Here is a 13,388-nt window from a genome sequence, read left to right as displayed (position 1 = left end):
CTTGGTTTTTGTGATTCATCACAGAAACTGAAAAGACTAACACACTAGATTAGCAGTAGGCTATTTTGGACATATTTGTCAATTACTGGTACCAAATTAGAAACCAAACCCAGGTATACAAATAGAGGTATATACACATATATATGTGTGTGTATGTATGTATATCTGTGCTAAAAATCAAACTTTTTGCCTAAAGACCACTCCATAGCAATATAACACACTGACAATACAAATGGCAATGTATTTCCAAAGTGATAAAAATAGTTTTAAATACTAATGAAGCATCCCATTTTAGCTATATTTTCTCAGTTTTTATTTAGAAAGCTCAGTAAAACAGGCGTCACAGTTTAGAAATACTTTAATCTCACTGTAATTCAACATTTAAAAAGTTACTCATTTCTGATTTTCAGCAATGAAATTTATAAAAAATAATTTTGCATTTATAAAATGAATTGTTATCTCACAATAAATTATTTATATCTGTCACCTGAAAAAGTATATTTTATAAAAGCAATGACTTTTCTTAACAATATCATGATAATACATTGAAAACATCAGTTCTTTGTCCACCATTTCTGGCAACTTGATGTATAAAAATACTATATTACAAATTCCCTGACAATAGTTATCAAAACAAAATTATTAGCAGTAGTTTCTAAAACATAACTTTTTCTTAAATTTTTATGAACACATTATTCACCAAAATATAAACTTTATATTCTGTGTTTTTAGATGATTTGCTATGGTCTGAATGCCCAAATGCCTCCTCACCCACGTTGCTACACAGTCAAATGTATGATGCTGTGCAGAGATGGGATACTGGAAGGTGAAGAGTCACGAGGGCAGAGCCTTCTTACAAAAGTGGTCCCTGAGAGTAGTCTCACAAATAACCATCTATAGAGCAGAGTGAGAATCTGATAATTCTTTGCTCGTGGGCTTCCTAACATGCACAGCAATGAGAAATAAATTTCTGTTGTTTACTCTTCCCAGTATATGGTATTTTCTTATAGTGGCCCAGGGAGACTAGTTTTTTTTTTTTCCAGAGAATAACATTAAACAATGAAACAAAACCTACAAATGATATTTATACTCATGAGACTTAGTTACTTCCTTGTTTTATGGAACAAGAGTAAATTTTCAAAATATTAAGAATTAAAGAAGTCCTCTTTCTCTTTGTCTTCCCCCTCACTCACTCAATGTTATATTTTAGTTTACAAGGGTTGTTGCACTTGAAGAAATAAGGTTGATTCTATGAAAGCGCTGATAGATGTCATACTACTTCACTTTTAGAGCCAAGTTAGTTCAATGAAAATGGTCCTTGTACCACTAGAAAGGTGGAAACAATGACTCATGATCTGAGAAACTGGGAAAGTCCGTGGGAAACCTTAATCAAAAATCTTACAACTTTGGATGCTTTTTATCTTTTGAGATATATTCAGTTTTACATATTTATATAATAATATTTATATTTATGTATTCAACCATTTTGCTACTTCTGTAACTATGAAAGGGAAAGAACAAGAAAGACTGGGAGAAGGAGAGCGAGTGCACACAGAGGCGGGGCTATTGCTTTTTCGTGAGGTGTCCTATGATTAATGCCTTGAAAATAAATTCCAGATGTAGGCAAACTCAGCTAGTTGGGGCTCCTTTTTAGTCTAGAATTAGATGTTCAGTATATTCCTATGTTGCAAATTCCCCTAAAGACATCAAAACCAATCTTGTCCAGTTTTTATCTTCTTTAGTGTTATAGGGATAGATGTGATGACAGCAAAGGTACAAAACCGATTTCTTACCCTCTGTGAAAATGCTGTAAGCAGCTGTGTACTCATTACCTTCATTCATGAGCACTGTGGCAAATAATTTTTCATATTCAGCACATGTATATTTTTAAAAACACACTATTACCCAATTTCATTAAAACCAACCAGATCTAGGTTTGCAAAACGTGTTCAAAAACATGTTTCTCAGTGTCCTTTCTCCCAGAGTTGTATAACTTGAGCTGACTGACACAGCTTCATATAGAAAGACTCTCCTGGTTTCCCAGGGAGCTGGTGTGGGCATGTGTCAAGGTCTAATGAATGAGTTGCTTTCCATATTTCCTAAGAGTGAGACATAAATTCCCCTTTATATTGAGCCATTGTTTGGCATTACTTTGTTTTACTTTGGCTTGTATCATCACTAAAAGAAGCAACATGCCTTCCCTTAGCAGACCTCTTCAAATTTAGTCACATTGCAGAGAATATCCAGTCATCCTTAAAATGGCATTACTTCTCTGAAGTTAACATAGAAACATTTGCTGTAGGCAGCAGAAGGCCCTGACATGTTATCCTTTCAAGAAATGCTCTATTTAACAGCTGCTACTAACCTTCTCTAATCTTCAAGTTTACAATTTATTTTTTAAAATAATTAGTTTATTTTTATATTACGTAGTGTTGCTGATCTACTTTTAACCAATAAGAACATTTAATTCTGCATCACATTACAACAAAGCAATTATTTACAGATTTAAATTAATATTATGAAAAAAAATGAAAGCCATACATAAGATCCCAGTAGCTTGGGCACAGTGCAGGAATAGTTGAAAACAATACACTATAAAAAAAACCTTCAAATTAAAATATACAGAGGTTGCATGTGAAAGCTTTACTTTACAGAAACATAAGCATAATGTGGTTACAAACAAGAAACTAGGATACCACCTTACAACAGCACCATGGAGAAGCAAGCCTTGCCTAAAAGTTGGCAAAAGTACCATCCTGAGACATTTCAAGAGCAATATGTTTCACATTTACACAGTACCATTCAGAAGCAAGCACATTCTCACAACTGCTTTTGTTTAGAGAGGGACTGGTGTGAAATGACAGACGCTTGGTTCGCAGTGATTTTGTACTGTTCTTGTCCAGAGCCCTGGGGTGGGGAAGGGAGTGGGGTTTCCGGAGTTGCTGAAAAGGAAACACAGAATAGTGTATGTTAGCCATCAGTCTGCCGCACCACACAAGGTCCTACAGAATGTCAATAGGCATTATTATATTTTGAGGAAAAGGTCACATGTAAAGCATTGATGTTTAGAATGAATTATCAGGCCACTGATACACTAATGGTGAGATACTCATCCTCCCTTCCCCCATAGAGCTAAACAATGATAGACAAGCATGCTAAGCAATCTGTTCTCACTTCAAGATGTTTCCTACCTTTCATATGTTCTCCTACACACTCAGAAGAAAAAAGTTACTAAAGACAATTATTACAATGTTAATATATCCCAACAATTAGAAAAAAAGTAATCCTCATAACATCTCCAGTCAAGACATGTATAAAATGAAAATATATGTGGCTTGCATTCTATACATTTTAGATGATCTAAAATTAAAGTTCAGTTGCTTTTCAAGAGTTTTGAAATCTAAGCTGCAGCCCATAACCTCTGGAGCATGCTAGTGTGTTGCTTTACAATCCTATTACAATTGAGCTGGACTGCTCCTTCCCCTTCAATTCTAAGAGCAAACCTGCATAATCGAATAGAAAGTAATTGAATATAAAAAATTGAATTGAAAATTTTTCTGAAATGTAGTTTGAATACTTTGAGTAGGAAAGTATTCCTTCCTATCATGAAATTTTAGTATATTGTAAAATAAAATCTATGATATCTTTAACTTTAGAAAACAAAATATATGATAGAATTAGTATTAAATATTTACTCGCATTATAAACTTCATAGGTTTTTCAGTATTTAAAGAATGCATATAAAAACAAGGACAAGCTCCTTATGGCTGTTATTCTTTAATACCTTATATTATTGCTAAGTATGGATTAGTAATTACTTCAAAAATGGCATATTTTTATCCCAAGACCGGGTTTCTCTGTACCTTTGGAGCCTATCCTGAAACTAGTTCTTGTAGATCAGGCTGGCCTCGAACTCACAGAGATCTGACTGTCTTTGCCTCTCGAGTGCTAGGATAAAAAGCATGTGCAACTACTGCACCACAAAAAGCAGAATTTTTTAAAATTTTTATTGAGCTATACCTTTTTCTCTGCTCCCCTCCCTGCCTCTCCCCTCCCTTTCAACTCTCTCCTAAGGTCCCCATGCTCCCAATTTACTCTGGAGATCTTGTCTTTTTCTACTTCCCATGTAGACTAGATCTATGTATGTCTCTCTTTAATGTGGCTTGTTTGACTAGAAATTTGCTACTCAAATTATTCCTTGACAAATAGAGCAGTTTTAAAATTTTAGGGATCTTCCATAAAAACCAAAGAAAAACACTGATTTTTTTTTTTTAAAGTTGATGTTTAACGTCTCGCTTTGCACATAATACAAACAGTTCCAAGCAAGCACGAGACACTCAAGGTTTCCTTTACAAGCGAGTTTCATATACGTGGTTCTGAACAGGAAGAAAACAATGGAAGTAGTGAGGATGTGATTTCTACATGCAGGACACCAACATTGTTAAGGTGAAAGAATCTACATCCAGTCAAGTTTTTAGACTCTCCCAACTGATGCCTACGATGCTTAATGCTTAATGTGTTTTATTTTCTAGTTTATAAATAACCAGTTTCCAAGCGACAGAATTCTACAGCCTTTTTGACATGGTGTTGGGCTCTCCTTTTATCTGTCCTTAAGATTTATGAAATAAAATATAGCATTACAAGAGGATGAGAGAGAGCAATGTATGGGTGAACATTATTAACATTGTTTACACAGATGTGTTAAAATATTATATATCCATTATTTTACTCAATTAATGTTTGGTAATAAAAAGTGTAATTTAAATGCCCCATCTTATTTCTAGCATGTATAGATTTTTTATGGCTTTTCTTTGTCTTTGGCACCATCAACGATGCCAATAAAGTACGTGACAATAAAATCGACACAAATGCTCATTTCTAAAGGACAGAATGATAACAGACCATTCTCTGACCTAAACTTTCCAGTCAAGTGGAACTCCCAAAATGTGAAATTACATGGGCCATGTAACATTATAAATAGTTATTAAAGACTATTGTATATTCATTAGGCAATGCAAATGTGCATAAAATTATATCACTATAACAAAAGCCAGTGAAGTGCATTACCTGGTTTGATATTAAAAGAAAACAGATGAAAAGTAAATTTTGGATTAATAGGTACAAATTCATAAGCATTGCTTTATGTATTGATATGAGGCATTTTCCTCAGACAACATTTGGATGGCTTAGCCCAAATTGGTGGTGCCTTGGGAGTGGTGGAAATTTCAGCTGGAAGTAGATCTTTGGGGAATGCCTCTGGAAAGTGTTTGTGCATTCCCCATTCCTGTCTCTCATTCTCTGCTTCTCGGCTGCCATGAAAGGCGAAGTTCTACTGCACTAAGCCCTGTCTGCTAAGTTGTCTTGTCATTCTCCCTTCAGAGTGGGTGTAGCAAGCACATAATGAAAGCACTGAAACCAGGCACCAAAACTAATCTTTTCTGGTGAGCAGTCAGTCCCTCTTAGTTCCCGCCATAGTGATGAACACTGATTCACAGATGATTAACCAATCAATCTAGATGTCACATTAAATAGACTCTTTATCCCCAGAGTAACATTTAAAAGTCAAACCTGCATTAACCCTACAACAATGTATGGTTAACATGGCCACCAACAACTTATAACAACACTTAACAGTATTTTTTGAATTCTAAAGAATTTTCTTAAGTAGCCTCATTTTGCACAGTTATTATTTGCTGCAATTCTAGTTACCATAGCTTAGTTAAAATGCACTACTCTGTTAACAACATGATTTAAAAATCTAGTTACCATGGTAACTTACAATACCCACGAATACCTGCGTAAACAAAACTCAGTCTCAATCTTCCATCTAGAAACCACTTCCTAATTAACAGATGCTGTTGTGATCAGCCACTGATCACAATGCATCTCTCTGTCTGTGATGGGCCACTGACATCTTTTGTTTAGCTTAGGTAAGTGACACAACATGTAGTTGTTTTCTTTCTTGTCCCCACAATAATGAAGTCAGGTAACCATTCACGAAATTAGATAATTGAAAGAACTGACCAGCAGCAATAATAAGCAATGAAGAAATAATACACAATAATGCTGGAAATTGAAATTCAAGTCTACACAGGACGATGGCAGAAACAGCTCTGCAGATATTACTGTTGTTCAAGGCTATAACCATGCATCTAGGAACTTAGGAAGAAATACTTGTCTGTGTAAGTGAGAGAAACTTTGATTTAACAAAAAGCAATGGACGTGAAATCAGCAAAGAAAAAAGTTCTAATGAGCAAATTTGCACAGCTACATCGGGACATTGAACATGGAAAAGATACGATGTGAAAAGCTGGTTCAATCTTCTGAAGGGGTAAAACTGACCACAATTCACACAAAATGTTTCCTTTCTGCTGGGACATGGTCCAGGAAGGAAGTCCTCTGAGGAGAACCCTGAGTGACTGTGTGAATACTCTAAGAAAACAAGACAAGAGTCTGGTGACTTCAGCCTCTTCATAACAAGGAATTGTTCTTGGAATCTCTTTTGTGCTCCTCCGAGTGGAGAAGATGGGAGTGGATTTAATTCAGGGTACTCACTATTGCCTGTTATTGTTATTCAATTCAATGTTTAAAGTATTATTCTTTGTATAGAAAAATGTGTTTTTGCCACATGTGTCTTGTCCTTGTGATTGTATCAGTTTGAACTCAGGAGAACTTTTCTTAGGCGACCTTTCTTAACCTTCACAGTATAAATTGTCCAGACTTTGAGTAAAGTTGGCTATGACATAATGTAGTCCACCTCACTTACAGGCTCCATTCTCTCCGGTCCCACAAATCCTAGTGACTCCTTCTAATGTAAGAAGGCAGCAAGGAATGCTCAAACTAGCCTGTTATATTTTTAACAACAAAATTATGTGTTACTTCTCACTGTTTCTGATCCCTTATATCACGTTTATATTTTCAATTTCTTAATACATTTCCTATCTGTAGTGAAGAGCTTTTGGTATTTTACCAATTTTACAGGTCATGAACAACCATTATTGGCCCATTGTTTATTAAAATTTGTTGGTTTAGTTTCCATTTAATGGCTGTTTGCATGGCCCCACACCAACACCAAGACAGACACGATCTGTGTGCCCTATGTTGCCCAGACTTAAAGAATAGAAAAAATTTAAGTTTTTACAACTTCAGTTTGGGATTCAAACTCATACCTAGAGAGAGTAAATAATGATCTGAGTATTTAAGTCTCATACATCTAACTAGTGTGGAGGAAATCCCATCTAAGATGTACAGTTCCTGGAAACTAGGCGTTTCCTATCCTAAGTTATAATTTCCCCAAATAACTAAAGTTAAGAGATGTTACAGCTGGAGATTTCTTCAGATACTTACAGATTTGGTCTGTATGAACCAATGTGGACATGGGACCTAAAAGTATTGTTTGCCCAGTTAGTGGATCCTGAGACAAATGGGGGTGCATTGGGTGATGGAGATGGTTTCCATCGTTGGCAGCACCTACGGAAGACGTAAGAATGCTTGCATTAGCGACATTTTCTGTGGCTTCACATGCATGCTGCATGCATGTTTCCAATGATAGTTTAAATGCTACTATTTCCAAAGTACATTTGAAAAATTCAGAAACAAATGCAAAGCGCTACCTCCATGGTAAAGACAATGTCAGCTTTCATGGTGCGTTGGAGAAACAAATGCTATATCATAATATTGCGTATTAATAATGGACCTTGTGTGCTGTTTCCTGCAATCATTAGGTTTTCTGCCTATTGTTAAGGCAATTCCAAGAATCACTTACCTCAAGTTTATAGTATTTGGATTCACCCTAATGGCATGAACAACTTTTATTTCAGAAAGATAACATTAGGAACACATTAAGTAGTAGAAAACTAAAAATACATATAGTGACTTTCCAAGGAAATTTAATCTAAACCAGAACATAAAATAACGATGCCTTAACTTATTCCCGACATTTATTGCAACCCTGAAGTAGCATTTTCTTCTTGTACGAGTTTATGTCAGTTAATTCCTTCAGGGGCAAAATGTTCATTTTTCAGTCATTTGATTCGTATGTGGGTTAAGCAGCAATTTCTTTGTTTTTAGACTTTTAAGGAAGTGAAAGTCAAAAGGATCCAAACTTCTCAAAACCCTGAAAGAATCCATACTTCTCAAAGCCCTCAAAGCGGGAATGCATTCTAGTTAGCGCACATGGAAGAAGAGTCCGAGGATTGAAGTCAAAGAGGCCGGGCCCAAAAGCGAATGGCTAGGGAAGACGGGTATCGTAATCTGTTCAAGATCTTTTCTTTTCCTCACGTTGTATAGACTTTCTAAGTGTAGCAAACTAGTTTTTGTATGCCCTGTTAGAAGACCAATGCAGGGATGAATGGGAACCTCAAACTAATGAAGTAACTCTAGGCCAAAGGAAATAAAGGGGCACCCCGCTCTTGCGCATGTGTTGGAAGTAAAGCTAAGCGCTAAGAAAGTGCGGCAGTGCACTCACCGCCCAGCAACATCTCCTGGAGGAGATTGTCAATTTTGACCATGCCGAACAGTTTGACGAACTGAATTTGCTCGATCATCTGCCAGGTGATGCTCTGCAGGGTGGGCAAGAGCAGAAGCAGCTCCCCGAACCTGCCCCGGGAGTCGTACTGCCTGTCGTTGATATAATCCTCCAGGCTGATCTGGACCTGGAACCGCATGTTCTTAATCTTCGCAGGGTCACTGAGGCCCTTTGCATCTGGTGAGGGAACAGACACAGACACGCTTAGGTCGGCAGACCGGAGACTCTAAGATGGAAAAGGATCCTTTAAGTATCACGCTACACAGGCTAATCCTCACAGTTTTGAAAACACACCTGGGTCAAAGAACACAATGGCCTTCAAACACGCATACTCATTGTCGTCTATCTGGATCTCTTGGAAGGGTCTAACCAGCTCATCGAGGACTCGGTTAGCCACACGGCTGACTTCGACTTCACAGCTGTTACGGTGAATGACGTAGTTGTTTCCTGAAAGAAAATGAAGAATTAACCACTTTCTCTACTGGCCTGTTGAACGCTGTTTGCCTTTTTATGTACTGGTGTGCAAAATGGTGTCCCGTGGCATGGACTGTGTTAGGTATTGCACCTTCCCGTGGCACTGACTTAGTCAGGCGAGAACATCAGAACACTCAGAGTATTGATAACGATAATGTGCCCATGCGCGCTTTAACAGCCTCCGTCACTGGTGATAACAAAGAGTACAGACTCATAACCAGCTAATAATTGACAGGGGCGAATCGACTGGTAATGATTAGCCTTCCTCTGTGTCAGGCCTCTATTAGTGCCTCGCTCATTAGCGAGCTGAACACAAATCCTAAAGAATCCTCCTTGCTAGCAGTGGATTAAAGCCAGCATGCTTTGGTGCTCTTAGAGTAAGAACGGATCAGATGCAGTTTAAACAAGCTTAAGCGTGGGAGAATTAGCACGTGCATTGTCATGAGTTGCCTCACAGATAGTATACTCCATTTTTCAGGTTCATTCTTTTTTTATTTGTGTGTCTATGGGGTGGGGGGAGGACTGGTCTGCAATAAGCCCAGCCTATGCATACAAGTCAGAGGACACCTTCACTTTGCACTTTGTTTAATCCAGTGTATCTTTGTTGGTCCATGTTGTATGCCAGGCTAGTGGGCCTGTGAGCATTCCGGGAACCTCTCTGTTTTGCCTGCCCTCTCCCAGTAGAAGTTCTGGGCCTACAGATGCATGTCATAACACCTGATGTTACAGAGGTCTTGGGGATTTGTTCTCAGTTCTTCACAATTATGTGGGAAGAACTTGACCCCCTCAGCCATCGCCCCAGGCTATTCTTCCTTATTGTGCCATCTGATTGTAATTTCAGTTTGACTCAGGCTAGAGTTAACTGAGCAGAAGGGACCTCAGTTGAAACAGACCTCTGTAAGATCTGGCTGTAGGCAAACCCATTGGGTATTTTCTCAATTAGTCACTGATATGGGAGGGCCCAGCCCAGTGTGGGTGGTGCCATTTCTGAACTGGTGGTCTTGGGTTCTGTAACAGAGCAGGCTGAGCAAGCCATGAGAAGCGCCTCAATCGGCAGCATCCCTCATGGCCTCTGCCTCTGCTCCTGTGTCTAGGCCCCTGCTCTGCTTGAGCTCCTGCCCTGACGTCCTTCAATGACGAAGGAAGTCATGTGGAAGTGAAGGCAAAGTACACGCTTTCCTCTCACATAGCTTCTGGGCTGTGTTTTATCACCGTAATAGAAATCCTATCTAAGACACTTAGTTGCTTTACATAGAGCTGACTTGGCCAATTTATTGAACTGAGTTCAAGGGAGTTCGGAAATGTAATAGAGTAGGACCAACTAATCCCTCCAAATATTTCCATCTTAGACATTCTCCGGCTATAATATGGTAAATAATTATCACAGTTTTTAAAATAAACATATCCTGGCACTATATAAAAAGATATATTTTTAATTATCCCACTGTAGGTAAAGGTGACCATTATTGTTTGGATCTTGGATATCTCCCAAAGGCTTATACATTGAATTTTTAAACTGCAATTTACAGCATCACTGGGAAATAGTAAAGCCTTTAAAACTGAGGCCCACAGGGCAGGTAGGGCGTTAGTTCACTGAACATATGCCCTTTTAATATTTAATTTTTCCCCCGGCACAAGTGTTTGGCGTCCATGTCTCTCTGTGCAGTACATATGTGCCAGGTCCCCACAGAAGCTGGAAAGGGAGGTCAGGTCACCTTGAACTGGAACAACAGACAGCATTGAGCTACCTTGTGAGTACCAGGAATCAAACTCCGGTCCTCTGGAAGAACAGTTAATGCTCAACCCCTGAGTCATCTCTCCAGCCCTCAAGGTGTCCTTTTGAAGGGAGTATATGTACACTATATTTCTCTCTTTTTAATATGAACAGTGTCCTCTGCAGAATACACCTGCCACAGTGTTCTGTGCTGTCCCAGGTCTAGAGTAACATGGCCAAGCACCTATATACGGAAAACTCTGGAACTGGGAGCCATGTAAACATTTCACCTTTGTTTGTTTGGAAGGTTGGATTTTAAGACAGGGTTTCTCTGGGTAGTGTGACCATCCTGGAACTTGATCTGGAGACCATGCTGGCCTTGAACTCAAAGTTGTGCCTGCCTCTACCTCCTGATGGCTGGGGTTAAAGATGTGAGCCACCAATACCTGGCCTCACCATTCCTTCTTTTAAGTTGATTGTTTCAGGTATTTTTCCAAATTTCTGTATATCACAATGTATCCAAACACTGAAGTGCTAACCTTTCTCCCAGATCCAATCTCAGCTTCCTTGATGTGTGAGGGACTAAAATATCGTATATATTTAAAGTGTGCAAATGTAATGCTCGTATATACACATACATGGAAAGAGAAATGATTACCACAGCCACACAAACTAAACATACCTATCATTGTATATAGTTATCTTTGTGAGTATTTTAATTCTGTCATGTGAAAACAGTTGACATAGTTATTAATGAAAAATTAGGTGCAACATGCTTGTTTTCCAGGTTATACTATAAAAAGATTTACAGAAAGAACAGAATTTGCAGTGTTTGGTAGAAATGCAACCAACATGTTTAGTTGAGGTCCACGGCACATTCTATTGTCCCCATTACGGTTTAGAATTCTAGGTCCTGGCTGCCTGACTTTCCATTGTGATCAAAACATTCTCTTCATCTATTCCTTCACTGCAGAATGAGCAAGATAGCAGGGTGTACTTCAGTGAATAAGTGAGAGAGTATATATTAGCACAATGCACTTAAAGCAGAGCATTTCATAAATGTATATGTTCAATAAATACCTAGTACTCTTACATCGTGTCCCATTCGTTTACATTTGGGACTTAAATGTGACTCAGAAGCTAATCTTTTCAGTTAGCGGGACAGGACTGAGACAGTCTCCAGGGAGAACGCTGGGTTTTCTTGTGTCTTTTTGCCCTTCTCACTCTTTTCTACTGGGTTTTTTTCCCCAGTTTTTTTGAGACAGGGTTTCTCTGTGTAACAGCCCTGGCTATCCTGGAACTAGCTCTGTAGACCAGTCTGGCCTGGAACTCACAGAGACACACCTACCTCTGACTCCCTAGTGCTGAGATTAAAGGCATGCATCACCACCGCCCAACAGCTGTTCTACTTTTGCTGATTCTTACAATTCTACCTACCAGTAGTTTTCAGACATTGCCCGCCATTTTTAATACAATTAATTTATAGTGTATTGTGAACAACAAGATCACAGGAAAGAAATATGTTCCTTAAAAGAGTATATACTAGCCTACTAAGCAGTCTCTGATAGATCATGAAAGGACGTGGGGATTCAATAACTGGACATTTAAATAGTTATTTCTTTAGCAAGTCAGCATCAAGATTATGGAGTAAAATCTCTATCACATTTTAAAATTTCAATGTCTCCCCATCATGTCACAGTATTCTGAAATTACATTCAATCCAAACAAAGAGAAATGGGGCCAGCAAGACTGCCAAGTGAGTAAAGATGGTTTCATCCAAGCAGGAGGACCTGATTCTATTTCTGGGATACAGAGAATTGTTCTCTAATTGGCCAGGGCACCACACACACACACACACACACACACACACACACACTCACACACACACTCACACAAGCACGAGCACACACACATATGCACACATACCACAGCCCACACTAGAACTGAGGGAGGACATAAGAAAGGGCACACACTTCTAAAACAGAACACCACTGTGTGCTTTGTACATGCAGAATAGAGCCCACACATCATATCTAGAAAATAGGCATACTTTCTTCTTTAAAAAAATCTTACCCAAAAGCAAAATATCTTTATACATCATGGATCTCTTTGTAGCTCCAAGCAGTAAGTGTTCACCTGCGTGAGCTCTCAGCAGGGCCACCTTAAAGAAAGTTTTGAAGTTTAACAATTAATTATAAAATATAATGATTAATAGACAGTACAAGGTGAGTCTGATTAACTTGCAGTGTTCCTTATGCCTGCCTCCTTTTCTGCCTTTTTTTCTAGCATACAATATTCATTCATACTTAAAATGATGAGGTTTTCTAGGTTTTGCTCTTAGCACCTCAGAAACATTTGCCCTGGGGTAGCAGAGAAAAACGGATCTTCTGTTTTTAAGGCAAATAGAATGGAGCAGACTTGACTTCACAGCCCAGCTTGGTGGCCTGCGCCTTGTGTTCCTGTTTAACCCAACATACATTTACTAATAGATTGGGATTTCCTTTGTTTTCATACATAAATGAATTGCCAAATGTAGCCCCGAGAATTATGTACAAATATGTACAAACATGATTTCCTGCAAATAATAAATTATATAAACAAAAGCAAGCCATAGGCTGGCAAAGAAGAAGGGAAGCTGATTGGCTCCTGCCTGTTTCTAGGTTGGGTGTCTGA

At 38.4% G+C, this 13,388-nt stretch overlaps 1 protein-coding gene across 2 annotated transcripts in view; it reads right to left on the bottom strand.

The window, feature by feature from the left end:
• Positions 1–289: 289 nt before the first annotated feature.
• Positions 290–13,388, bottom strand: part of Hnf4g (hepatocyte nuclear factor 4 gamma) — a 141,304-nt gene continuing 128,205 nt past the window's right edge. For both annotated transcript variants that reach the window (XM_048420346.3, XM_048420344.3), the window contains 5 exons: positions 12,789–12,876; positions 8,822–8,974; positions 8,468–8,704; positions 7,348–7,470; positions 290–2,942 (listed from right to left, as the gene is read on the bottom strand). In XM_048420346.3, coding sequence (XP_048276303.3) covers positions 2,821–2,942; positions 7,348–7,470; positions 8,468–8,704; positions 8,822–8,974; positions 12,789–12,876 — 723 coding nt within the window. In that variant the 3' untranslated portion in view covers positions 290–2,820. The remainder of the gene's footprint in view (positions 2,943–7,347; positions 7,471–8,467; positions 8,705–8,821; positions 8,975–12,788; positions 12,877–13,388) is intronic.

The sequence above is a fragment of the Myodes glareolus genome, chromosome 16 (genome assembly GCF_982192425.1).
Source record: "Myodes glareolus chromosome 16, mMyoGla1.1, whole genome shotgun sequence".
NCBI classification, from domain to species: Eukaryota; Metazoa; Chordata; class Mammalia; order Rodentia; family Cricetidae; genus Myodes; species Myodes glareolus.
This window is presented reverse-complemented; position numbering and strand designations above follow the sequence as displayed.